Source organism: Macrosteles quadrilineatus, unplaced genomic scaffold (assembly GCF_028750875.1).
Source record: "Macrosteles quadrilineatus isolate MER2022 unplaced genomic scaffold, UCM_ALF_1.0 Scaffold_9__3_contigs__length_116548681, whole genome shotgun sequence".
NCBI classification, from domain to species: Eukaryota; Metazoa; Arthropoda; class Insecta; order Hemiptera; family Cicadellidae; genus Macrosteles; species Macrosteles quadrilineatus.
The window spans coordinates 114,933,145-114,958,212 of NW_026542602.1; the positions used below are offsets into that span (position 1 = coordinate 114,933,145).

The 25,068-nt window shown below is 35.9% G+C and overlaps 1 protein-coding gene across 2 annotated transcripts; it reads left to right on the top strand.

Moving 5' to 3' along the window:
• Nucleotides 1-782: 782 nt before the first annotated feature.
• LOC129002609 (WW domain-binding protein 2-like) lies at nt 783-24,102 on the top strand. Of its 2 annotated transcripts, none has more exons than XM_054430543.1 (7): nt 783-953; nt 13,438-13,612; nt 16,678-16,849; nt 18,666-18,815; nt 20,049-20,171; nt 22,813-22,901; nt 23,744-24,102. In XM_054430543.1, exons 1-7 carry the CDS (start codon nt 898-900, stop codon nt 23,792-23,794), a joined length of 816 nt encoding a protein of 271 aa, XP_054286518.1. In that variant the 5' UTR covers nt 783-897; the 3' UTR covers nt 23,795-24,102. The 2 variants fall into 2 exon arrangements, with proteins under 2 accessions (XP_054286518.1, XP_054286519.1); XM_054430544.1 differs by having other exon boundaries at nt 786-953; nt 16,678-16,837.
• Nucleotides 24,103-25,068: the final 966 nt, after the last annotated feature.

Genomic DNA, 25,068 nt, shown 5'->3' on the forward strand with positions numbered 1-25,068 from the left:
AAAAAATTTAAATAATGTATCAATTATCAATTATTTAAGATGGGGACGCCACGATGTGCGTATTTTAACCCAAATATGGTGAAGGATGAGTGTAAGATGAGTGGCGCGATCTTTTAGTCTTGTTAGTGACTAAGGCCGACATGTTACTTAGACACAGCTGTTAATTAACAGCCCATACAGCTAATGGCAACCATAGATAAAACATTAGTCTATGTGGCAACTAAGGGACCTACAGTTTATAGTGGAATCCGAACCACATTTTTTCCTTGTAATTTACAAATTGGTCTAATTATCAGGATAGTACTGCGGATAGTCGTAGTACTCACTAGTGCGGACGTTAATCCACACCAGGGAGCATCGCATCCACAGTGTATCCCTATAAATATTCACATTTCGTGACCTCCTAGTAGTTGGATTACAGGACGACGCCACCCGTCTCAGTCTTGAAGTATTTAGGCATACCTGCCACTACGTGAGCACGTTACATACAGCTCTCTTTTTAGACTATTTATAGCAATTTCTATATCACTGTGTCTTTAAAATATATAAATAATAATAAGATAAATTAGCCTGCCATGAAATTTCTAATTGCAAAACAGATAATGAACTTTTTTAAATTATTAAACTGTTTATAGTGTTTAAGGTTATGCGACAACTGTATTAAAAAGGCAGTAAGTTATGTCACCTTATTATCAGCTGAGGTTGAATCAACATCAAGCGCTACCGCTGCCTATCGTCAAAGCAAAGAAACAGGATTTATCATATGCTTCTGTCACGCATTCGCACTACACACAACATTTTGAGTGATACTTTCAATTCTTGCTGTTTCTCTGTCTCTGTGTTGGTTGTGCAATATTAATATTATTATTGTTAAACTGTGACGACAGTGATTCGAATATGTCTTTGAATACGGCACATGCAAATGGGGGTGTTTTGATACATGCAGGAGAGTGGTAAGTAGGATTCTTCCTAATAAAACAACTAGTAGAATGATCCAGAAGAACCCACCAAATTCTTAGGCCTAATAGGCTACACTTTTAACGTTGGCACATTAACACCAATAAAATACCTCTAATTAAAGATATAGGCTACAAACATTTAAATTTTAACAATAAAAACATTTAGGCCCATAAGTTCATACCACTCTGTAGAAATTGCTTAAAGAAGGTAGCCTAGGTCTATAAGCCTGGAGTTTACATTTTACTTGGATGTAGACCTAGGCTAATTGTCTTGTAATCTTTCATATGCCATTCATGCCCAACTAAGTAGGCTTAGCATTATTATAGTGCTTTGTTAAACTAAGATTCAAAAGAGTAGGCTATTTAAACTGAATATAATAGCCTACTGAAGCCTGTGAAGTAACACAAGGTCATATTTGGAAGACACACTATATTTAGGTACTGAGTAAATACATTACCGGGTACTCTACTGCAAAAGAATTTTCATAAATTTTCAAATCAGAGGATTTAAAAGAAGAAGAGTTAAGTTACTGAGGTCATTGGTCCATTTCCATTGTTATGCAACACAGTCCCTGAGGCCTGAAAACTCATCTTTGTGGGGTTGCAAAATACTTTATACTTGTGTGCTACGTTGTTGACCGACAATTTCGGATAGACTTTGTTAATATGTAACTTAGGCTATACACTCCACATCAGTCCCTGGAATTTCTAAGTTGAAAGGGTCAGCCAACTATGCCAGTTGGAAATTTGACATGAAGATGGCTCTAAAGTATGAGGGATTGTGGAATTGCATTGAACCACGAAATACTAACACAGAGACGACACCACTAACTGTTGATCTAGACAAAGATGAGAGGGCACATGCCAAGATTGCCATGCACCTGGAGGCAGCTCCAAAACTACATATCAGGACGGCCATATCAGCGAAGGAAGCATGGGACATTTTAGCAAAGCAGTATGAAGTCAAGAGCACAAACAGGAGAATATTTCTGCTGGACCAGCTTTTAGATTTGAAGTTGGAAGTATGCAACAGCATGAGTGAGTATATTTCTAAATTTCTTGACCTCAATGCTCAACTTGCTGACATAGAGAAACCCGTAGACGATGAAATGAAGGCGTGTCTACTTCTAAGAGGTTTGCCTGAGTCTTACAGGGCATTTAGGATGGCAGTCGAGAGTACAGATAAAGTAGAATATAGTAAAGTACTAGACAAATTAAATAGCATGGCTGAAAAGGATAACACTGAGTCCTCTGTAGTATTTTCAACTTTTAAAAGCAGTACTGGGAAGCCTTTTCTATCAAAATCAAATACTTATCAAGCTAATTCTAATAAAAGCTCAAAGATGAGGAAGCCTTTTATTCCTACTTGTTACAAATGTAGAAAGGCAGGCCATATGATAAGGGATTGTCCTGAAAATAACCAAGCTAATATTAGTAATAGCTCAAAGATAGGGTCAATTTCCAAAATTGGTAAGTCAGATGGTCAAAACAAAAATAAAAATGTGAGTTGGATAACTGCTCTGACTGTAAAGGTAGAACCTGAAAGCTGGTACTTAGACTCGTGTTGTTCTGACAATCTTTCTAAAAGTAAAGAAAGTTTTCAAACGTTTAACTCGAATGAGGGAGTTAAAGAGGTCACTGTCGCTAATAATACCAAAATTTACTCTGCGGGTTCTGGGAAAGTTTCTGTGAATCTTAAAAACTTTGGTGAGAGAGTTATATCGAATGTGACGTATGTACCAGATTTGTCTTCAAATTTGCTATCTGTGAGCAAAATAGCTAGTAAAGGGCAAGTTTTAGTTTTTGATGACAAAGGGTGTAATATTTACATAAAAGATGGGTTTTCAGTAAGAGGTGAAATTTGTGGAACTGGAACAAATGTAAACGGATTGTATCGGTTGGATACAGAGAGTAAATGCAACATTGATCCAAATGATGGAAATTTAGCTATGGCTACTCAAGTTGACCAGTCAGTTAGTGTGGACCTTCACAATTTATGGCACAGAAGGTTGGGTCACTTGAATCATGTTAGTATGGGTGTTTTGAAAAAGGGGATGGCTTTGGGTATCGATTTTCCTAATCAGAGGCCAGAATCTTGCATTCCCTGTGTGGAGGGGAAACACTCGAGAGAATCTTTCCCAACCACTCCAAGTAAGAGAGCTGAGGCAAAACTAGAGTTAATCCATATGGATGTCTGTGGGCCTATGAATGTTCAGTCTCTTCAAGGTAATCGCTTCATGCTAATATTTGTTGATGACTTCACCAGAATGACCTTTGGTTATTTCTTGAAATCAAAGGATGAAGTAGTTGATTGTTTTCTCAAGTTTAAGACTTTAGTTGAAAATCAGACTAACAAGGATGTAAAAACTGTTAGGTCAGATGAAGGCGGGGATTACATGAATGCGAGACTAGAAGAAGTGTGTAATAGATTTGGAATAAGGCACCAGGTTACTACTCGATATAGTCCTGAGCAGAATGGGGTAGCAGAGCGTGCAAATAGAACTATTATTGAAAAAGCTAGAAGCATGCTAAGTGACTCAAATTTGAGCAAGGGTTACTGGCAGTATGCTGTGGAGGCAGCTATTTATCTTAAGAACCGAAGTCCTACAAAAGCTGTTTTCGGAGTCACTCCAAAGGAGAAATGGACTGGATCGAAAGTGGACCTCAGTCACCTTAGAGTTTTTGGGTGCATAGGCAATGTACATGTGCCTAAGGAGAGAAGGACCAAATTGGACTATAAGAGTGTTCCTCACATTTTTGTAGGTTACAGTGAGGATGTCAAAGGTTACAAATTGGTCGATCCTAAGTCTCCCCGTAGATTGATTTATTCTAGAGATGTCAAGTTTTTTGAAAACTTATTTTATAATGGGCGTGAAGAAAATAATGGTGATGAAACTATACAACCAGTCGAGACCATAGTAAGCATCCAGACCGCCAAACTCGATGAACCCTGCAGGAATCCTGAGGCTGAAGAGGAGAGCTTCATTCTTGATAATATCGACATTGAGCAAGATGGTGACGATGTTGGAACTGGAGGATCCGCTGAAGGGGATTCGGGAAATGATGAGGAAGTTGTTGAAATCAATGTTGGGAGTAGGTACCCTCTAAGAGTAAGAAAACCTAAAATGTTTCCTGATTTTGTTACCTACATGGTTTCCGGTGAGGATCTAGAGCCAAGTAGTTATCAAGAGGCAATAAAAGATCCTAACAAGAATTTGTGGAAGCATGCTATGGAAGAGGAGTATACCTCGTTGATTAAGAACAACACCTGGACTCTTGTTGATCTACCTCAAGGTAAAAATGTTGTAAAATGTAAGTGGGTGTATAAAATTAAAAAAGACTGTAATGGAATGATTGTGAAGCATAAGGCAAGACTGGTAGCAAAGGGTTTTACACAAAAATATGGCGTTGACTATGAGGATACTTTCTCGCCAGTGGTAAGATTTGAAAGTTTGAGAGTTTTGTTTGCATTAGCTGTTAGGTTTGACTTATCCATTGATCACCTAGATGTAACATGCGCTTTTTTAAATGGAGAGTTGAAAGAAGAAATATACATGCGTCAACCAGAGGGTTTTGTAAAAAATGGCTCCGAAACCAAAGTTTGCAGACTAAACAAGGCCATATATGGTTTAAAGCAGGCGTCAAAAGTCTGGAATGAAAAATGTGAAACAGTGTTGCAAGAGATGGGGTTTACACAACTAGAGTTAGAACCATGTATCTTTTCACTGTTTACAGAAGGCAAACTTGCTATTATAGCTTTGTATGTAGATGACTTTCTTCTGTTCAGCAATGATGATGACTTAAAATCAAATGTAAAACTACAGTTAAAAGGATATTTTGAAATCAAGGATCTTGGTGATGCTAAAAATGTACTAGGCATGAGAATAACTAAAGAAAATGATATCCTGAGAATTGATCAAACAGTTTACATTGAGAAGATTTTGACACGATTTGACATGATTGATTGTAATCCTGCCAACACACCTATGGAAGAAGGGCTAGACCCTAAAAAGCCAGAGATAAGCAGTAACAACTTGCAGTATCAAGAACTGATAGGCAGTCTTATGTATTTGTCAGTGTGTACAAGACCTGATATTACTTTTAGTGTGACAAAATTAAGTCAGTATAACACCTGTCATTCAGAGGAGCACTTTAAGTATGCAAAACGTGTTTTAAGATACTTAAAGAGAACTAAATCTTATTGTATTACTTTCACTGCTGATGAGGAACCTCTACATGGTTTTGTTGATGCCAGTCATGGAAACAACTTTGATGGGAAAAGTTTTACCGGATATGTTTTTAAACTGTGTGGAGGACCTGTGTCTTGGGGAAGTAAGAAACAGAGATGCATGACTGATTCCTCAACAGAGTCAGAGTTTGTAGCAATGGTTCAGGCATGCAAGCAAGCAATGTTTCTGAAGCACTTGTTGGAAGAGCTGGGAATATTTCTTGAGCATGTAAATTTGCATTGTGACAACATGCCAGCAATGAAGATTTTGCAGAAGAGAACCGTGAATGACAAGACCAAACATATAATTCGTAAACAGTTATTTGTCAGAGACATAATCAAGAGAAAACTAGTTGTGCTGAATTATGTTCCAACTTCCAGGATGGTAGCGGACATTTTGACAAAATCACTTGGCAAAATCAAGCATGATGGTTTCATGACCGACCTTGGTCTTACCCCAATGAAGGATCAAGATTAAGGAGGGGTGTTGGAATTGATTTATAATCTTGTTCCTCATTGCCTTCTTGGTACTAAGTTAGAAGCAGCTGTCATGTGTTAATTATATGCCATGTGCTTACTATGTTTATTAATTTGTTGTAAATAAACATCACTTCAACTATGGACTTAAGAAACCATAACTGTGTAGTCATTTTACTCCTATTATTATAAAGGAAAATCAATTATAAACAAGTTACATTAACAAAAATTAACACTACTATTTACGTACACACAAAACTTTACCAGGCTGTGGCGGTAAATGAGACGAGTTGCACATTTTTAGGGAAGGGCTTCTAAGTAACTAGGCTATTATAAATGTGAATTACAGGGTTGATAGTTCCTCTTCGATGATTCTACTCTACTGCAAACTGCATAAGTTAGTGTGAGAATGATTGAATAAGTTAAGTTACCTGTCTGAATATCAACACAGCATTAGTCACACAAGACAAATTCTACAAACCACAATGTGAATCAGCGCTGGGTACAGTTTCTTAATTGCAATTGGTCTAAGTTAACCTAATATCAATTGAAACTATCGATTTGATTAGTAAGATAAACCTTCCAATTCGATTTTTTCATCTTCAGCAAGTTTTGTTATTTAGGTTAGGTTAAATGATAGTTTCGTTGTTTTATAATTGACTAGCAGTTACCCAGCTCACGTTGCTGCGCTATCAACTATTATTTTAAATGGTAATTTGTTCCTTAAAACGATAAATTATAAAAATGTAAGCCTAGCCTATACCAAAAACAAAAAAAATATTTATTTTACCGTAATTAATTGCCAGTGGATTAACAGTGTTTTTTTTTTTTGGTTTTTTCATTAGGTGTAGGCCTATAATTATAAGTATTTAGGCGTACCTGCCACTACGTGAACACGTTACATACAGCTCTCTTTTTAGTCTATTTATAGCAATTTCTATATCTCTGTGTCTTTAAATTGTTCAGTTGTATTGTTCTGCAGTGAAGTTGTGTTTTCATGTTAAAGTTTGTGATAAATTAAGTCAGCGTCAAGTATAATAGTGTGTTCCAAGTGGCTCGATTTTGAACCGAGCTTGGCCTATAAGCTTGATTTGACCAAGTCAGAAAATCAAGCCGAACCATGCTTTTATTCTCAATAGGCTATCGCTTATTCTAGGTGTCACTGCTGCCCCAAGTTTGTGATTTCCATTTCTCTCATTGCCATCCACTCGTTCAGCACTAAGTACGGTATATAGTTATGATATGGAGCTGATGAGAATTCACTGTGTTGACCAGTAGCTTACTTTCAGTTTTATTGAATGTGGCATTCACTGCAAACAACATTTGTTGGGTTGTGCTTTACAAACATTTCTCAGGAATTTTTGATAGTAGAAATTTTTTGGAGGCAGCACTGTAAATCGAGGGATTAAATTCTGTTTAGGTTGGTAGTTCTGGGGTGTAGTTCTTGTGGAGTTCACCCACTCTTCTGTAGATTACCTACGATTTAGACTAAATTAGGTTTAGGTTTATACAACATTCAGATAGGCTAACAAGGTGCATACTTTAAGGTGAAAATGAAGGTTGAGTCAAGTAAAGTGAATTAAATATGGCAGAACTGTGTGACAAAAATAAGTTTTTTTGTGTTTAGCAAGTCTGGACATTTGAATAGCTTAATGATCAAATAAAGCTGGGTCAAAATTGGAACCATCAAAAAGTTTCATTGTCCTTGTCTAATTTTTAAGATGTAAATAATAAGCTATGTTAGGCTACCTTATAAGGAAAACCACTTATAATTATCGGTAGGCCTACTTGCCCTTTTTGGTTTGTGTTTTTGATTTAACTTACAGTTTTATTGAAAGTTTCAGCTTCCTAGAAATTTCTTATATTTGGTTTTACATCATGAATGTAATTTTAATAAAAACCCTTAATAATCAAGGTACGGTATCTAAATTACTTGATTAATATCTGTTAAATCCTTCCACATCTCGCAATTTTAATTTCAGCCTATTTAAGTAGAAAGTTATTAAACGTGAATGTATTATTATTATTTTACGTGGTTGGTAAACCTTAAGGTGAATAACAATGTGTCCCATTATTTGTTATCAATGAGGTCCATGTTAAATTTAACATTTTAGTCAAACAAAACAAAAAAATCAAAATGTAATTTTTATGTACGTGCGTGATAAGTGATGTCTCCGTCCGTAGTCCTTTGCCTTAAAGGAGTTGGACAGGTCAGGGTTAATACAAAGAGTAAGCAAACTTAAACTAATTTTTGTCACCGTTAAGGTCTATGTTGTGGAAGCTTAACTCCACTAGGTATTTTTTTCAATTCTATATTTGAATTTTTTTAGCCTATTTAAAGTTCTAAAATTCAAGTAATTTTTTTGTTAGGGCCTGGTACAATTTCATTCCAATGTAATCTGGTTTGTATTAAAATGCAATGAGTTTGTGTTGGACTGCATGTGTACATGTGTGTGTGGATTGGTGTTGTAAGTGTGATTTGTTGATATTCTGTGATTTTATGTAGCAAACTGATTCTAAGATAAAAAGTGAAAAGTAGTTGTATCAATAACCAAAGTTATATAAATACCCCCGCCGCAGCAAACCTGCCGACTGAACGAATTTCCATTTGTCTGAATTGATTTTCAGTTAAATATATTTTAATAACATTAGGTTTAACGAGTACCTAGGTTTGCTGCTACAAGGAAACTAATAAAGTGTGTTTTTGAGTAAAATATTGATAGCTTAGTACAAAATAAATAAATTTGCCAAGTTTGATCAAAATATATCCATAAACAAGCAAACTACAACATTTGACAATATTCTCCATAAGAATAACATGGGAATTTTGAAATTTACAATTTTTTTAATTTTCTCCGTTACTAATAATCAAACAAAAATACTTTTATATACTAAATTTTTTGTTTTTTTAAGCTCTTTAAAAAGGTCTAAAGAGAAATCGGGAAATTTTGTGTTTTGAGGGTCAAAAGTGAGAAAAACCAATTTTTACCCCATAAAACCCCCCGTAAAGCCCCGTTCCCATGGTCCGATCGTGCTGGTTCGCGAACTCATTCAAGTTTATCCCGCTTTATACCTTTAAACCAAATTTCATAAAAATCGGACAAAAATGACTCAAGTTATCGCGTTCACGGACGTATATATATAAAAATTTGAACGAATGGTGTTTTTGGCCTCTGGGGACATCAAAATGAAAAAGTAAATCGGTCCCGGGTCTAGGTCTTACCGTGCCACCTACGGTAATAGCTACTTCCCTATAGGGAAATTCGCTAAAAAAGAAAATTATAAACAGTGGAAATACAACAATAAATTTAATATAGGCCTAAATTACACAAATTTAAAATAGGCTATAAATAAAATGTCAACTATAAAAACGATTTTGGCCGCAGGGGACATCAAAATGAAAAAGTATATCGGTTGTAGGTAGGTCTTTCAATGCCATTTACGGTAATAGCTTCATCCCTATTGGTGAAATTTGCAAAAACCATTAAAACCTCTAAGCCCTGCTTGAATTAAACTTTAAATTATGTTTTGCTTATAAACAGTTTTTGAATTGAGATACTTTTCCCCTTACAGCTTATTTTCATAATAGGCTATTTTCTTAAAAACGCAAGTTGTATAACTTAAACATATAAGGTAATAAAACAGTTCAAAACAAGTGAATCATATATGGGATTACCACCTATATTTTATCAGCAGAAAGTTGTGTAATCTTGACGTAATTTGATCATAAAATATTCCACCCGTTAAAAAGAACAGTACGTCTCTGTTTGAAGTATCTAAGTGATAATAAAGATATGACTCTACGCAAGGCTCTCATGCTATCAACAAGTGAACATTCATGAAAGTGCAATGCTCTTATAGATGGGATATCCCCTTATGTTTAATCACTAATTATATAATACTCATTAAGTTATTAAATGGTATTTTATCAATGTTTCTCTCTAATATTGGTTATTTAAATTATTGGTCAATACCTTTATATACTAAAAACTTTGCATAATAATGTTATAAACTCACAAGTAATATTTAGTTGAAACTGAGTCCTGCTCGCTGAAAGTTACTAGTAAATAATATTCATCTTAGTCATTGATAACCTTACTAAAATGTGAATAAATCCCAAACAAACTTGGACCATTCAATGGAGAAAACCAATGAATAGGCCTAAATGAATGATAGAATGTTGATAATTGGCACCCCTATGCTTATGTGATTAGCAATGGAAATCATGAAAATACAAATCCCAACCTATGCTGACAATTTAAGTTTATTCCCAGTTTTTTTTACCCCTACATTATTTAGGGATAAATAATAAGGGTAGGAAGACTTGAGATCTGAGAATTTATAAACTAATTGATAGAACTACAGTATACATTTCATTCCCATGTCAACGGGTTTCAAATAAAAATGGATGTAGTTGACGTGAGCCACGGACATATTGTGCTGATTGTAAATCACTGATTTCGGTACTTTGGGTATATCCGGAGGCCACCCTTATATAGCGCTCTGCGGTGGTTATGTTAGGTTGGGTTATCATAAATATGTTTGTAGGACTATCCTCGTTTTGTTATGAATCAAACGATACCAGATGAGGCCCGCCAAATCCCCTCCAAGTAGGCCAAGGTCAGGTCGTTGACCGGAGTGCGTGCATCACCTGTCACCACCTTGTACCTGGGTCAGTGTCCTGAGTGATGACTTTTTGTTGTATTGTTTGATTCATAATGAAACGAGAAAAGTCCTATAAACATATTGATAACCCAACCTAACATGACCGCCGCAGCGTGCTGTATACCTACTTGGCGGAGTACGTGTGGCAGCTAGCGGCGGCGACGCATTATTCAAGAATCAAGAGCTTTATTGTCGTTGACCGTTTACAAGGAATAGACATAGTCAATAGAAATAAAAACAAAAACTATAAAAATAGTGGGCTGTAAATTAAAAATCAATATTAACATTAACTCAATCCAACTCAATCCTCTGCCGACATCGATGCCTTCTGGGTGACAGAACTCAAAGGCCGCTAATCATAATCGTGTCAAATTTGGACAGTGAGTCGATTAAAGTATGTTCTTTCCAATTATGTAGTTATTTTTGGTCTCCCGTAAAAAAATCTAAAAAATAAGTGGCCTCCGGCTAATACGAAAGTACCCTGATTTCTGATGAATATTTATTTACAGTATCACAATACATCAAAAAATTGACAGGTGAATAGTCAAATAATGCTTATCTAGGCCTAGATATATGAAAATAAAGAACAATAGCAAGTAAAAATAATATAAAACATAATAATTATAAAATGGCATAAACAAACATTTACTGATTTTCAAAAAAAATCTAAAGAATAGAATGCCTTCTCAAATACTCCAATAGCCACGATTTTAAATGGGTTTTTTAAAGGGTGATTTTTGTATACTTAGTGGCAGTTTATTATAAATTACTAGGTGAAACCCGTCAAAATCGACGGTTACTTTCAAGGCTTACGCTAATTACCTAATCTAACTGCGCTAAATTGAGTGAAATTATACATATTTTGAGCATTTAGCACTGTTTAAAGATTAATAAGTGTAAAAACAATAGTGATATTAATTGCGTTAGTTACCAAATATGGTTGATCATTCAATGAATAAAATATTTTCCATACTGTACTGGAGGACCTATTGTAAGCTATAGCATCTGTTATGCCCCATCAACTATCTCAGTAACAAAGAATGAGGAAGAAAATATAATTTTAGACAATAGTGCAATCTATGACTGGCTCTCAGAAATAGGCTATGCTTTTTTTTTTAATTGAGCAGTCCATTTAAAGATGGTATGTCTACATACTGGGTTCTATTGTTGCCTATTGTCAATAATTATATGTGACTAGCAGAATACCTGTCCTCCATACGGGATTGGCATATAAGTAGAAAGTGCTTATTCAGTTATACTCAAGCTTTGCGTTTGCAATGGGAGAGGACTCAGTATGGTAAAATTTGGTTCTTTAAATTTACGGTAAGCAATAACAAATCTACCATAGCCATAACATTCTACCACTACACCTTCACAATAGAACAGTAAATTATAAACGATGCGCACGATATCACAATTTATTCATTAAATTAAAAACGTAAACATTACTGTAAACAATCCTACTTTGACAGTTCTAATTGCATATCACAGCTTTTTGTTGCTGCTTAGTTCAAATTAGCTGTTGTAATAAAAGAAAAAAAAAGTGCTGCACCCCGTTGGTAAACCTTATAGCTTTTTAATGATATTGCATATCATAGAACCAACTCAAATAGTTGAAACAGCTGACTAAATTCTTCAATTCCTTTTAACCCTTTCAGTGCTATGCAACGATATATCGTTGTGCGTCTTTTTCCTGAAAAGTGCCATGGAACAATATATCGTTGTTCGCGTTTCATCCGAAAAGCGATGATATATCGTGCCGACACGACTTTTGATTGTGTAAGATTAGATGGGCATATCGATTGACTCGGTTGTTGTTTTGAAACATCGATGGTTTCTTTTAATTCCTCATGCAATCTCGGCCCGATATATTGTTCTTTAGCACTCGTGAGATAACAAATTTTATTTTTACCAATTTATTTTCTCGCACACTAGACTTAGCCCCTGTGGCAAGCCTAGCGCTTTTCGGACAAAATAAGTAAATAACTCTAGCATTTTTTGGAAAATTACAAAAAAAATATTCTAGCATCGAAAGGGTTAAATATGAATACTCATAAGGTGGGAACTACAGAGCCACTTGGGCAGAGCCCGAAAGGAATTTTTTAGATAAGAATAGGGCTATATGTTAATCGGGAATGTGAGCTATCATCATGCCTAATTTCAGCCCAATCTGTCCAGTAGTTAATGCATGATTGAACTTTAAACAAACAAATAAACAAACATACAAACTTTCACATTCATAATATTAGTAAGATAAGATAAGATATAGGCCTAAGCAATATGATTGTCTCCATTTAATAAATTGACCTGACTTAAGAAACAGTAAGTTTGTTACTGATCTATTCAGTAACAAAGCTACAGATCTCATACTATTTTACACATTCCTTGTACACAGTAGACCCTCTCTAATCCGGCACTCCAGTCATCTGGCGTCTTTTGACAGGTGACATCTTACGCGTTCTTGGCAAAATTCTGATCATCTCCCGCAGCCGTGTAGGCTTCATCATCTAATCCCGCGGTGACAGAAACGTCATCGTTGTCTTTCACAATAGCAGCAAAATCATGCACATCTCCCGCAGCCGTTTAGACATTAGTATCGCCTCCTGCGGTCACGGAAACGTCATCATCCTCTTGCACGATCGCAGCAAATTTTGAACATATTCTGCGGTCATGTGGACATTATCATCGCCTCCCGTGGACACGGAAACGCCATAATTGTTATGCGCGATCGCGGCAAATTTTGAACATATTCTGCGGTCATGTGGACATTATCATCGCCTGTCACGGAAACGTAATCGTCGTCATGCCCGATTGCGGCAATAGCGGTTTTGCGTGATATTAGGAGACATGTTTTAAGTGATTTTATTGATAACATTCCAGTAATCCGGCATTTTCACTAATTTGGCAGTATCACGGTCCTATATCTGCAGGATTACTGAGAGTCCTCTGTACATGTTTAGTTTTAAATACGCGACCAGGTTTGTGTCACCGACTTAAATGTTAATGACCAAACATTGGATCTAACCAGAATTTTTAAATAAAATGTGTTAACACCCTGTGTATATCCTAAAAGTAGACTCAGTTTTAATTCATTGCTCTCTTGTGCAGCATCCTGCTCTTCTCAGACAATGTGCAGATGGAGTTCCACGGCCAGGACTCTGCTGCGTTTAAGGGCAGCAAGACGGGACGTCTCTACTTGACCACTCATCGGATGATCTTCAACAACAAGAATCTCAGCGACCCCATGGTCTCATTTAGCTTCCCTTTCTGCACAATCAGTGACGTGAGTTGTCAATTGAATTAGTTTTCTAATAGAATCAAACAATCTGATACGAAGCATTGTGTGATTTCTGATTTGTGTAGATGGTGGCTTCAAAAAAAAATTTAGGGGAAAATTTGTTTTTTATTATTAGTAGGCTATAATTTGAAGTTAAAATACTGGTAGGCTAAAATGATTTGCATGATAAATTAAACCTAAGGCATGGGGAGCCCTAAAATGAGAGTCGAAAGGGTTAAAAATAGAATCTCCACAGTATGTCATGTACTGTGTTCCAGTGTATGGTTGTTATGGCATGGTTGTATGGTTGTAGTTCTACAATACACAGGAAGCAGCAAGCACGAAACAGTTGCTAACAAGTTTTTAGTAGTGCCAAATGCAAGGAAAATCTAGGACAAAAGACCTGGATACGTCAACAAAAATGTTGCAAACCCTGAATGAATCGCATATTACAGTTGTATAAGACCATAGTGCTGTTGGCGCAAGAACATCCCTAAACAAAAGCTAACCTCACACTGAACAATGCAAGTTAGCACCTTGTGTATTTGCATGATTAGCAGCAAACGTGTTAATGCTTGTGTACACTTTGACATTAAAGAGTGCATTACTATTTCTGTTAAACAAATTAAAGGATATAGTAGGCAATAGTAGTACAATATAATGTAGTAGGCTTATGCGCGGATTCATACACTCTTAAAACGATTTTTAGTATTTTATTCAATCTTTTGTATTGTGTGTTTTGTATACTACAGTTTTAATAGTTCACACTGACTCAAGACCAAGATAAAGATGGAAAAGACAATTAGTATTAAAAAAAACGCTGCGGACAAGCCTTTTTTTTTAAGGCTTATGCAGTTTGGTATTGTAAATCCATTGTATATGTGCTGAAAAAAAAAATACTGGTACCTTTTGTGTCTGTGGTCTATAAATGTAGGGTTTTTGTAACTGCCACCTATTCGGTACTGGGAAGTGAGCTGGAATCACAAATTGCTTTTTTATCCATGCCTATGCTATAACGTTGCAACGTTGGAAACTGTTCTGGGCTAGAGCGTTCTAGGATGTGGATGTGGGATAAAAAAAACCTTAAAAGAAAACATATTCTGTATTATACATCTGTTTATGGGAGAAAACCATCTTTAATTTGTCTTTTTTTAATTACTTCACATAAAGAACTGTTCATATCATCATTATAATTATTTCAATACCGTAGTACTGGTAACCTGTTGTAATAACTTCTAACATGACAGTGAAATAAGTGTACTGTACCTGATAAGGGATCTGATATCAGTTACTGCAAAACAATGGTAATGCATAACATTGGTAGCTTACACTTTTCTATAATATATTATAACCTAGTAAAATACATGATACATTCAGTTTTATGTAAAATTTAAAGCATGAGATTTTCATTATTGCCATTTTATTATTCACTATACAGTTATTTAAGGAACTCTATATGCATATTATGTGATTGATATCAACCATGTAGTTTTTTTGTAGTATGATGTAACTGAGATAAATTAATTTGTACACGGGAAGAACTAATTTTTATATAAACCATTTATTATCTTTATCCATTTTATATTATATTCATATTTACAAAATCACCATTTTACCGTGTAAAAACTGAGTTACAAACCATTTTTGTGAAACTTCATATTATTCAACAATGTAACGTGAAGATTATGTAGAGCTTTACTGTTTAAAAATTGGATCAGGGATGAAAATTAGTTGTACATTTTTTGTTATTTAGTAAATCAATTAGTCCATTATTAATTGTAGAGTTGGGAAGTTTAGTTATATAAAGCAGATCCCCCGTAGAATGTTATATAAGTAGTGCATATATCAAGTTCCAGTCTCGGACAGGTTTCAAGGTCAATATTAGCATATAGGCCTACTCTAAACAAGTTCAAAGAGTTTACTTGAGTATTATGTTAGGTCATGACTAAAAATATTGTGGGAGCCTTATTTTCTGGTTTACTTTATTGAAATGTTCTTTAACTTCTTATAAGCTTTACTTTATTATAACTGTTTATGAAATTGATGTTTTAATGATACAACTATAAAAAGAAGCTTGTAGTTGTTATTTGGTATGGAATTAGTCTAATTGCATTTGTTAGGTCTTGTAATCGATTCCATAGTTAATACCTTATGCACTTGATTATAAAACAAACTAATTATAAATGTTGTAGTGATTTGTAGAGAGTGCTCCTATTTAGAGACAGTTCTCATCACTTGAGAGAACTCTCCATATTTTGCTTCTAGATTTGTTAAACTTACAACCCAGATTATACAATTGTCATATTGCTAAAAGCTATTGATGATTGATTGGTGGGATTTCTGTATTCGTTCACTTCATCTTTCACTCAATTTTCATCTTATCATTACCAAAAAGTAGGCTATTGTTTTTTTCATCTCCGTCATTTGACAATGCAACACTCTGATAACTGGACTTACTGTGGTGTACTGGGGTACTGTACTGAGTGGTGGTAGTGCTTGATTGAGCATTGCTCGTCATAACGCCTCTCTCATACATGTGCTATGGAGCTGCTCCCCGCATATTGATGACATCCTACTGATTCTCAAACATGGTGTGCATTATTGACAGTGTGGAGAAAGATGAACATTGTAGTCCTATTTTTAAGGACCTCAGAACAGAATACTTTGTTTCTGTTTGTTTATTTGTATATCTTTGTTTTCTTTACATAAAGTAAAATTTATCTCTCGGTGAGTAATGTACACATTGGAGACTTGACCTTACTTTGCTAAATATTCCTAGAATTGACTGCACAAAAAAGATTGTACTGCCCTTAAAAATTCTTGTAAATTGCCTGACCTTTAAAACAAGAGTTTTACATGTAAGATGATGCCAATTTCTAAAAGTATTCACTTCTAAAATGTAATGAATTCTTCACAACAACTTGGACTGTTTTATCTTGTGCGAGATTGATTTTCCACCCAGATTCTCTTAGTCACTGTGCTCTTTAGTTGTCATGCATTTCATTTTTTAATCACCTCAGTTTTTAAGTAAGTGATGTGAACTGACCCTGACAATCTGCAATGTTCCACAGGTGGAGTTGGAACAGCCTGTGTTCGGGGCTAACTACATCAAAGGCAAGGTCCGAGCACAGCCCAACGGCAACTGGGTCGGTGAGGCCAAGTTCAAACTAAGCTTCAAGAAGGGAGGAGCCATAGACTTCGGTCAAGCTATGCTCAAAGCCGCTCAAATGGGTAAAAGCAAATGTAAACATTTTGTTGCTCACTAGCTTAATGTTAAAAGTGTCCAGCCTTTCCCCCTCCCTTAGCTAAGTTAAATGTAGACTGTGTTGGTGAGACTAGTGGTAAAGTAATTATTGTGTAAAGTGTAAACGGTCCTGGTCTAATTATTTTTGGGGATAGCAGATTGTTTTTATTTATGTTTTTAGATTATGTATTCTCCATTTTGTTTTCTATGAACTTGCTTCTTATTTCCTAAAAAAACTTAATTTCTCGAATATGATGTAAAAAGAAGAGCATGGTGTTTATTCCTCTCCTCTTTGCTTTGTTCAAGGTCAGACAAATTACTCGAGTCATCATAATTGTTATGTGACTCATTGTTTACAATCACATTATCAGTACTTTACTATCAACTGATTTTTAATCCATTGGATGTTTATTCAGCATTAAATATTTAAATAGCTTACTTTAAAACACAAATGATACACCTTTCTAGTTTTAATTTGTTTAAAAAAAAAACATTTTAAAACTATTCTATTAGTTAATAACAAGTTTTTTAAACATTACTTCCTGGCCACCATAAGGCCTGAAGACATCACTCTTTTATTTATTTATTTATTTATTAAACATCATCACATTACATCAATTCTCTTGACAGGTGATTTGTCACAAAGTCTAATACTAATACTATACTACATTTTAAAATAAAATAGCTTACAAAAGAAATAAAGCATATAATAAGCTACAAACCTATGGGAGAAGCAATATCTTTCAAATATACTCATTTTCCAGATATTCCTCTAACGAGTAAAATGCCCTCTCCAAAAGGAAATTTTTTAAAGATAGTTTAAATTTAGAGAATTAGGCAATGTTTTTAATCCCAGCGGGTAATTTATTGTAAATTTTTGGTCCCATATACTGAGGGGATAAATGAAAGATTTTAAGCGTATGTTGAACTGGTTTTATAATATTTTTGAATCTTGTGTTATGTGGATGAGATTGTTGACAGTCCATGAATGTGTCGAAATCACTTTTAACCATTAATGCCAATTTGTAAATATAAGAGCTAAAAAAAGTTGAAATTTTAAAATTAATAAATAAATTTTTACAATGTGTTCTACGGGAGACTCTGGCCATTAATCTTACAGGTCTTTTTTGGAGAATAAATATTTTTTTGGCCTGGCTTGATGAGCCCCATACAGTAATTCCATAATTCATAATCGATGAAAAATATGCGTGATATACTACTATTTGTGTTTCTAGATTAGTAGTATCCCGAATTATTGTGAGAACAAATGTTGCTGAGCGTAGTCTTTTTGATAGGTTTTTAATGTGTTTTTGCCAATTTAGTTGTGAATCGTTTTCTATTCCCAAATAATTTATTGACTGTTGTGAATGAATTGTAGTTAAGTTTGTATTTACAATTATTTCTTGGTTAATATTGGATGCAGAAAACTGAATTAGTTGAGTCAACCTTTATCAAATGCTGATAATTCTTAACTACTGTTAAAAAATATTATTCATAGATATCATGTTTATTCTGTAGACAGACATTTTTATTCATCTTGGTAAAGGTATCCTCTGACCACCTATGCTAGTTTATACATGCTATGAAAATTTTTTTTGTCTAAGAAGTTTCTGGCTTGTTTAAGTGTATGTGTTCCAAGTAGCTTCAGCACACTCAGCGGGTAGGTGAGTGGTTATATGTTCAATCCTGAGAAAAAGTTTAGGCCTACTCATATATACTGTAGGTTCAAATAGACCCGTTTGTGTCTCCACCTTACATATTATTGTGAATCTTTTGTAATATTGATCAAAGTAGTTGACCATTTTGGTGTTACAGCCACTCGCAATGGAGTGCCCGACGCCCCGCCACCATACATGCCCCCGACAGGACCCTGGTACAACGCCCCTCCCCCTGCCTACGCCCCACCTGCTGGGGGTATCTACGGGTGGAACAGCAACGTCACTGGTTTCAACACACCCCCGCCACGTATGTAGCCAACAATGTATTAGGAAGTATTGTTTAGGGTTCATTAAGTTAAATTTGAGTTGATGCAAAGAAAGAACAAGATAACTGTTAGAACCTGATGAGTTTGATATTGGGCAAGTTGAAATGTCACTTGTTACATTTTTAAAACTTTTAATTTGACTAGTTATTAGTTTGAATAGATTTACTTATAACAGTGAAAAATGGATTAAACAACTGCCTATGGCAAACCCCTGCATTGTATTCAGCAACTAGTTTTGGCTATGAAATTATACCAACATGCACATGAAAATCTTATTTAATCATTCCTGAACACTCACATTTTAAAACAAAACAGTACATTTTACGGAAATATAAATATCAGCTGATTTGGCCAGAAGCAAACCCAGTTGGAGTTTATTCTGGACTCGACACCATCATAAAGTAAAAAAATTTTATGAAGTTCATAACGTAAGCCGCACACCTATCAACCGCATACTTGAATAAAAGGTCTTGATGTGAAACTTCCCCTTAAAATATCAGTTTTTCAATAAACCCTCTTCTATCAATTATCAGTTAGGGCACAACCTCAATATTAAAGGGCTCTATTTAACCCCCTTAAAAATATTGACAATGCATCAGCTGTTAGATTTGTTTTTATTCATAGTTTGTTTGCTTTTTCTATAAGTTAATATTTTGATTCTCAATATAGATGTTTACATTACGATAAAGTTACTAGTTTTGATTCTGCCAGATTGTTTAACACAAATTCCCTAGAGATTTTCATAAAATAAACAATAAGTACATTGAGATTTGCCTTTATAATTTGCTTGGTAAGTGTGAATACTGAGTAGCCTAACTGTTTTTAGATTTAGAGACCCACATTATTCTCATAAGAATTCTTGCCCCGTTGCAAAGGACAAGAGAAATGTCTTCATAATGCTGTGGTGAAAATATTATATATGTAGGTAACTAAATAAGAATTTAAAATATTGAGTCAAAACCTCAGTAGGAAGAATGGTGCCAACAACCCATCATTGGATGTTTGTCTGGTTTTGCAAATGTTATTAAATTGTTGACTTGCACTACCATTTGTATCAAATAAATTAAAATAGAAAAATCCCTTAAATAGAATAATATCCAAGGTTTTAGTATGTAAATCAGTATTTACTGATCTAAAGTTAAACATTGTTTACAAATTTGAATATGCTGACTTTTCTCTAACTGTTGTTATCTCACTTTTTTGTGTTGTTGCAGCCAACACAGTATACATGGTAGAGAGCCCCCCACCATACCCGGGTATCATGCCAGGGTACAACGGGTATGCCTCCGCTCCCCCCTCCGGTGCCACTGGGTTTGCACAACCTCCCCCTTGTCCAGGTGATAAATACGTTAGATATCTTCATTGAATAAGAAGAGTTGTAAACATCTTATCCCCATGTTAAAAAAAGTTGTTGTTTTTTGTATGTTTTACAGGGTTTCCACCAACTGGGAAAACCGGGAATAATGCGTGATATTTATGAACCAGGAAAAAACCGGGAATTCTGCGTGAATTTTGTATTTAACCGGGAATGTTTTGCCGCGATCGCGCATGACGACGATGACGTTTCCATGACCGCAGGAGACGACGATGACGTTTCCGTGACCGCGGGAGAAGATGACGACGTTTCCGTGACCGCGGGAGACAACGATGATATTTCCGTGACCGCTGGAGACGACGATGACGTTTTCGTGACCGCGGGAGACAACGATGATATTTCCGTGACCGCTGGAGACGACGATGACGTTTTTGTGACCGCAGGAGACGACGATGACGTTCCCGAGATCGCGGAAGACGACGATGACGTTTCCGTGACCGCGGGAGAAGATGACGACGTTTCCGTGACCGCGGGAGACAACGATGATATTTCCGTGACCGCTGGAGACGACGATGACGTTTTCGTGACCGCGGGAGACAACGATGATATTTCCGTGACCGCTGGAGACGACGATGACGTTTTCGTGACCGCGGGAGATGACAATGACATTTCCGTGACCGCTGGAGACGACGACGACGTTTCCGTAACCGCGGGAGACGACGATGACGATGACATATCCGTGACCGCGGGAGACAACGATGATATTTCCGTGACCGCTGGAGACGACGATGACGTTTTCGTGACCGCGGGAGATGACAATGACATTTCCGTGACTGCTGGAGACGACGACGACGTTTCCGTAACCGCAGGAGACGACGATGACGATGACATATCCGTGAACGCGGGAGACGACGATGACGTTTTCGTGATCGCGTGTGATAATGATGACGTTTCCGTGATCGCGCATGCAGACATTTGCGTGACCACGCGAGACGATGATGATGGCCACGGGATATGTTAGTGATTTTGCCGCGATTGCGCATGCGGATGATGACGTTTCCGTGACCGCGGGAAACGATGATGACGTTTACGTGATCGCGGGTGAAGACAATAACGTTCCCATGACCGCGGGAGACGACGACGATGTTTCCGTGATCGCGGAAGATGACGATGACGTTTCCATGACCGCTGGAGACGACGATGAAGTTTCCGTGACCGCGGGAGACGACGATGAAGTTTCCGTGACCGCGGGAGACGATGACGACGTTTCCGTGACTGCGCATGCAAACGATGACGTTTCCGTGACTGCGGGAAACGATGATGATGTCCAAAAATATTGCTTGACGATGATGACCGCGGGAAATTATTTGAATTAAGCTACGATCGAGGATGATTATGATAACTTTACTGTGATCAGGGGAGACGATTATAATGTTTCCGTTACCGCTGAACATATCAGGATTTTTTCACAACACGGAAGACAGTGGTGATGTTTCTGTTACTGAGTGAGATATTCAGGATTTTTCAGTTATCGCAGAAAACGATGAAAGTTTTTTTTATATTTTTTTTTTGTAATATCTTAATTTACCGTTAACGTGGTATTTATTTAATATGGTTAGAAGGGTTTAAAACATAAATTGGCTACGTGCATTTTTTGTAATTTCTGCATTATTATTTCTGTGGGCCACCTTAAAAACCTTGAAAAACAACCCATTACTCCAAAATAATTATACTTATGAAAGTACATAAAGCCAGGGGTTGGTGTAGTAATCCTTCAGAAAATTTGGTAAAATTGAAATTATCAGTATAGTATTAAGAATCTATTTTTCAGGTGTCTGTACAGAGATTCGATAAATTTTGGTATCGACATATCACTATTTTTAGGAAGTAATTAATAAATTGCAGGTTTAAAGATTAGTTTGAAATTTTTGGATTATTTAATCAGTAATATATAAAAATTGAATACTTGTGTCAGGCAATCAATATTACAGCAATCATAATTATTTTCCCTTAACTGAGAATGCTCTTTCCGATAACTAAAATAGGGAGCTGTGTTAGCGCTAAAACAGCATTGCGGGAGTTGGCGCAAAACACGTTGGAAATTTTAGTATGAAAAGTACGACCTGAACTACCTGGATTTTTTTTTTACTCATGAATTGTTTGTGGTTGGCCTGGTGGACACCCTGTTTCCATGTTTTTTTATTGTGTTCATTTTTTGTCTGTTTTAATAATGTAAGCAACTTATGAGTCAGATTTTAAATTTCCAAACAAAACAAATAGTTCTATGTTGTATTGTAATTTTTAAAGTGGTTTCATTACTAGATTTTCTTAAATTTATTATATTCAGGCTAGTATTCTTCAAAATGCATGCTCTGTGTGGTAGTGCATTTCTATAGAGTTGTTCCCTGTTAACTATTCTTAACAAATTTAGTTCTCCTATCAAGTTTGTATCGCCTACCAATTCTAATTGTAAACATGAGCATGCCCTACTAGTACATCTACTGACAACCTTTAAACTTTGTGAAGTGTCAACTAGACACAATTGTTGATTAGGATTTGCGTGTTTCTAACCTCAGTTCACTCCTCTTCACCTGTCCTTCCACCTCAATCCTCTATCTACTTCCCACATGGTTAACAATCAGCTGATGTCGTTTGTTGAACAGCTGATGCCAAAGCCGCAGAAGCTGCTCAGAGTGCGTACTACGACCCAAACCGGCCTCAATGTGCCTACGTCCCCCCGCCCGCATACTATGTGAGTAAAACACACTGTAAAACCATTTATTGGCAAATCTAAGTCTTATACGACCAGTGCTTTGAATATTCCCCAACCCTCTGGTTTTTTATCTTTTTTATGTCCTACGCATGGCAAACCTTGATAGATTTTTCAAAAGCTACATCCAAAATTGGTTTTTACTTCCACAATACAAAACCTAAATGGTCCTTTATGGATTGAACACAAGTTGTCAGTAATCATCTGGATGAATTACTTCATTAATGAATGAATCCATCTAAAGGTCTGACTATTATCGTTCATTCAGTTGCAAAGCTATGATATTGTTTATTAAATGTTCGTCCATCGCTCATCTTCACCTCAGTAGGTTAGAGTTGCGCCAAATAATTTAAACCAGTCAACAAATAAGCAACCATTCTTTTTTTATGATTAATCCTAATTCCTAGATTTTAAACTGCACACTGGAAACCCCGGTTATCTCTTGAAATACCAGTAATTGTTTTACAGGTTCATTTACTCTTGGTTTTTTGTTAACCGTATTTATGCCTATCAATTTGCTTTTTTAGGCACAGTCTTCCTCTGCATTGGAACAGGGTTTTTATTTCTTACCTTTTTGTTTTAATTACATACTTAAAGCAAGCCGGTAAACTTGAGTTTTGTTTTGTTCAGGCCTGTTTATTGTCTTAAAGTGTCTGTATTATAAACTTAAGATTTTTCAGAGTGATCATTTATTTCATTACTGTTTAACATGTATGTGTAGTATTTTCTTTTATTTTATTAAATTTAAGTTCCTAATAGATTTCCTCTCATTATCCCAAAGCAACACATTCTCAAGTAATTATACATTTGTGTTTGTTTTGCAGGAATCTCCTCCTCCATACCAAATGAACGGGGAAGCCAAGAAAGAGAAGTGAAGAAGTAAACGAATGCAGCTGCATAAGTATATTGGGATATTTCATTTAGTTATATCTATGATATTTTATTTTCAAATCACTGTAAATTATATAATATAAACTTAACCAAGAATAATGTACTTTTGCATTCCAGTGTAACTCGATTTTGTAAATGTTGTTAGAGTTGTAAGTATTTATGTTAGGAGTTTTGATTTGTTTACTAAATTAAGTTACTGCTTTGAGAGCTTTTGACACAGGTTTGTTTAGCCAACCGTGTCTTGTGTTTATTAAAGTATTATGTAGCATTTTCAATAAATGATTGTTGTTTATTTGGTTTGTTTTATTTTACCTTTTCAATTATTATGGTAGTTTTAAGTAATTTCAATTTGTTTCTGTTTTCATGACTTGTGTTTTTTGTTTACTATTATTTGAAGTCTGCTGCATGAGATTTTATTTTTTCGGCTTAAAATCACTAAAGAACAATAAAAACAAAAAGACCAGGGTTTGGTCCCCTTTCAAAAACCAAAAAAATGCAAATGACATAGTTAAACACAAAGTAAGAAAATGATCATGAAATAGTAGTAATAAAACCAAAGAGGTGCAAGTAGCAGTTTAATGATCACTCTTAATGTCATTTATAGGTCCACCAAAAGTAAATGTATTGCACATGGTTAATTTAGGCTCTCTTGGCTAAAAAAAACAAGCTGTTTTGGCATGTTGATGAATCAAAGTAGGCTCCAAATTGTTCTAAAACGTGAATATCTATGGCTCCTGTCGCAGCCAAGTGCGCTAGTTCAAGTCCGCGACAAAAACTTCATGTTCCGTACTTCATTTACTACTCTTCTAGCTGCCCCCGCTCCCATAAGCAGATCAGTCTCTTCAGCGGATGTACCACTAGGCCGATTAGGCCGCGACGAAAGGGGGCCGCAGAGGATTGGCCAAAATATTTTTTCAGTACAACAAATTTTTCTTTTTACCATCAGTTTGCCACGACTTTTTGATTGCAGCCCGGTGGAGATGTTCATGATTTTGATGCAGTCGTGGGTGTCAGTGACGACATCTCCTTGATTTAGGGCAAGTGTTCACGATTATTCTGTGATCATGGGTGACAATGACACTGATGATTTACCCGTGATTATAGCCTGCGAGAGATGTTCACGATTTCATCCGTGATCACTGGTGACGACGATGATGATGATGATCTGTGGGAGATTTTTATGATTTCACCGCTATTGCAGAAAATTTCACCACAGGGGTGGGGGCCACTCAATTGATTTGGTCTATGGTGGCAAGTA

What these genes read in the sequence shown, in the direction of transcription:
- LOC129002609 (XM_054430543.1), top strand. Translation starts at nt 898, where the DNA reads ATGTCTTTGAATACGGCACATGCAAATGGGGGTGTTTTGATACATGCA. An exon ending in CTTTCTGCACAATCAGTGAC is followed by an intron (nt 13,613 to 16,677) that starts GTGAGTTGTCAA and finishes AATGTTCCACAG; the next exon opens with GTGGAGTTGGAACAGCCTGT. An exon ending in TCCCCCCGCCCGCATACTAT is followed by an intron (nt 22,902 to 23,743) that starts GTGAGTAAAACA and finishes TTTGTTTTGCAG; the next exon opens with GAATCTCCTCCTCCATACCA.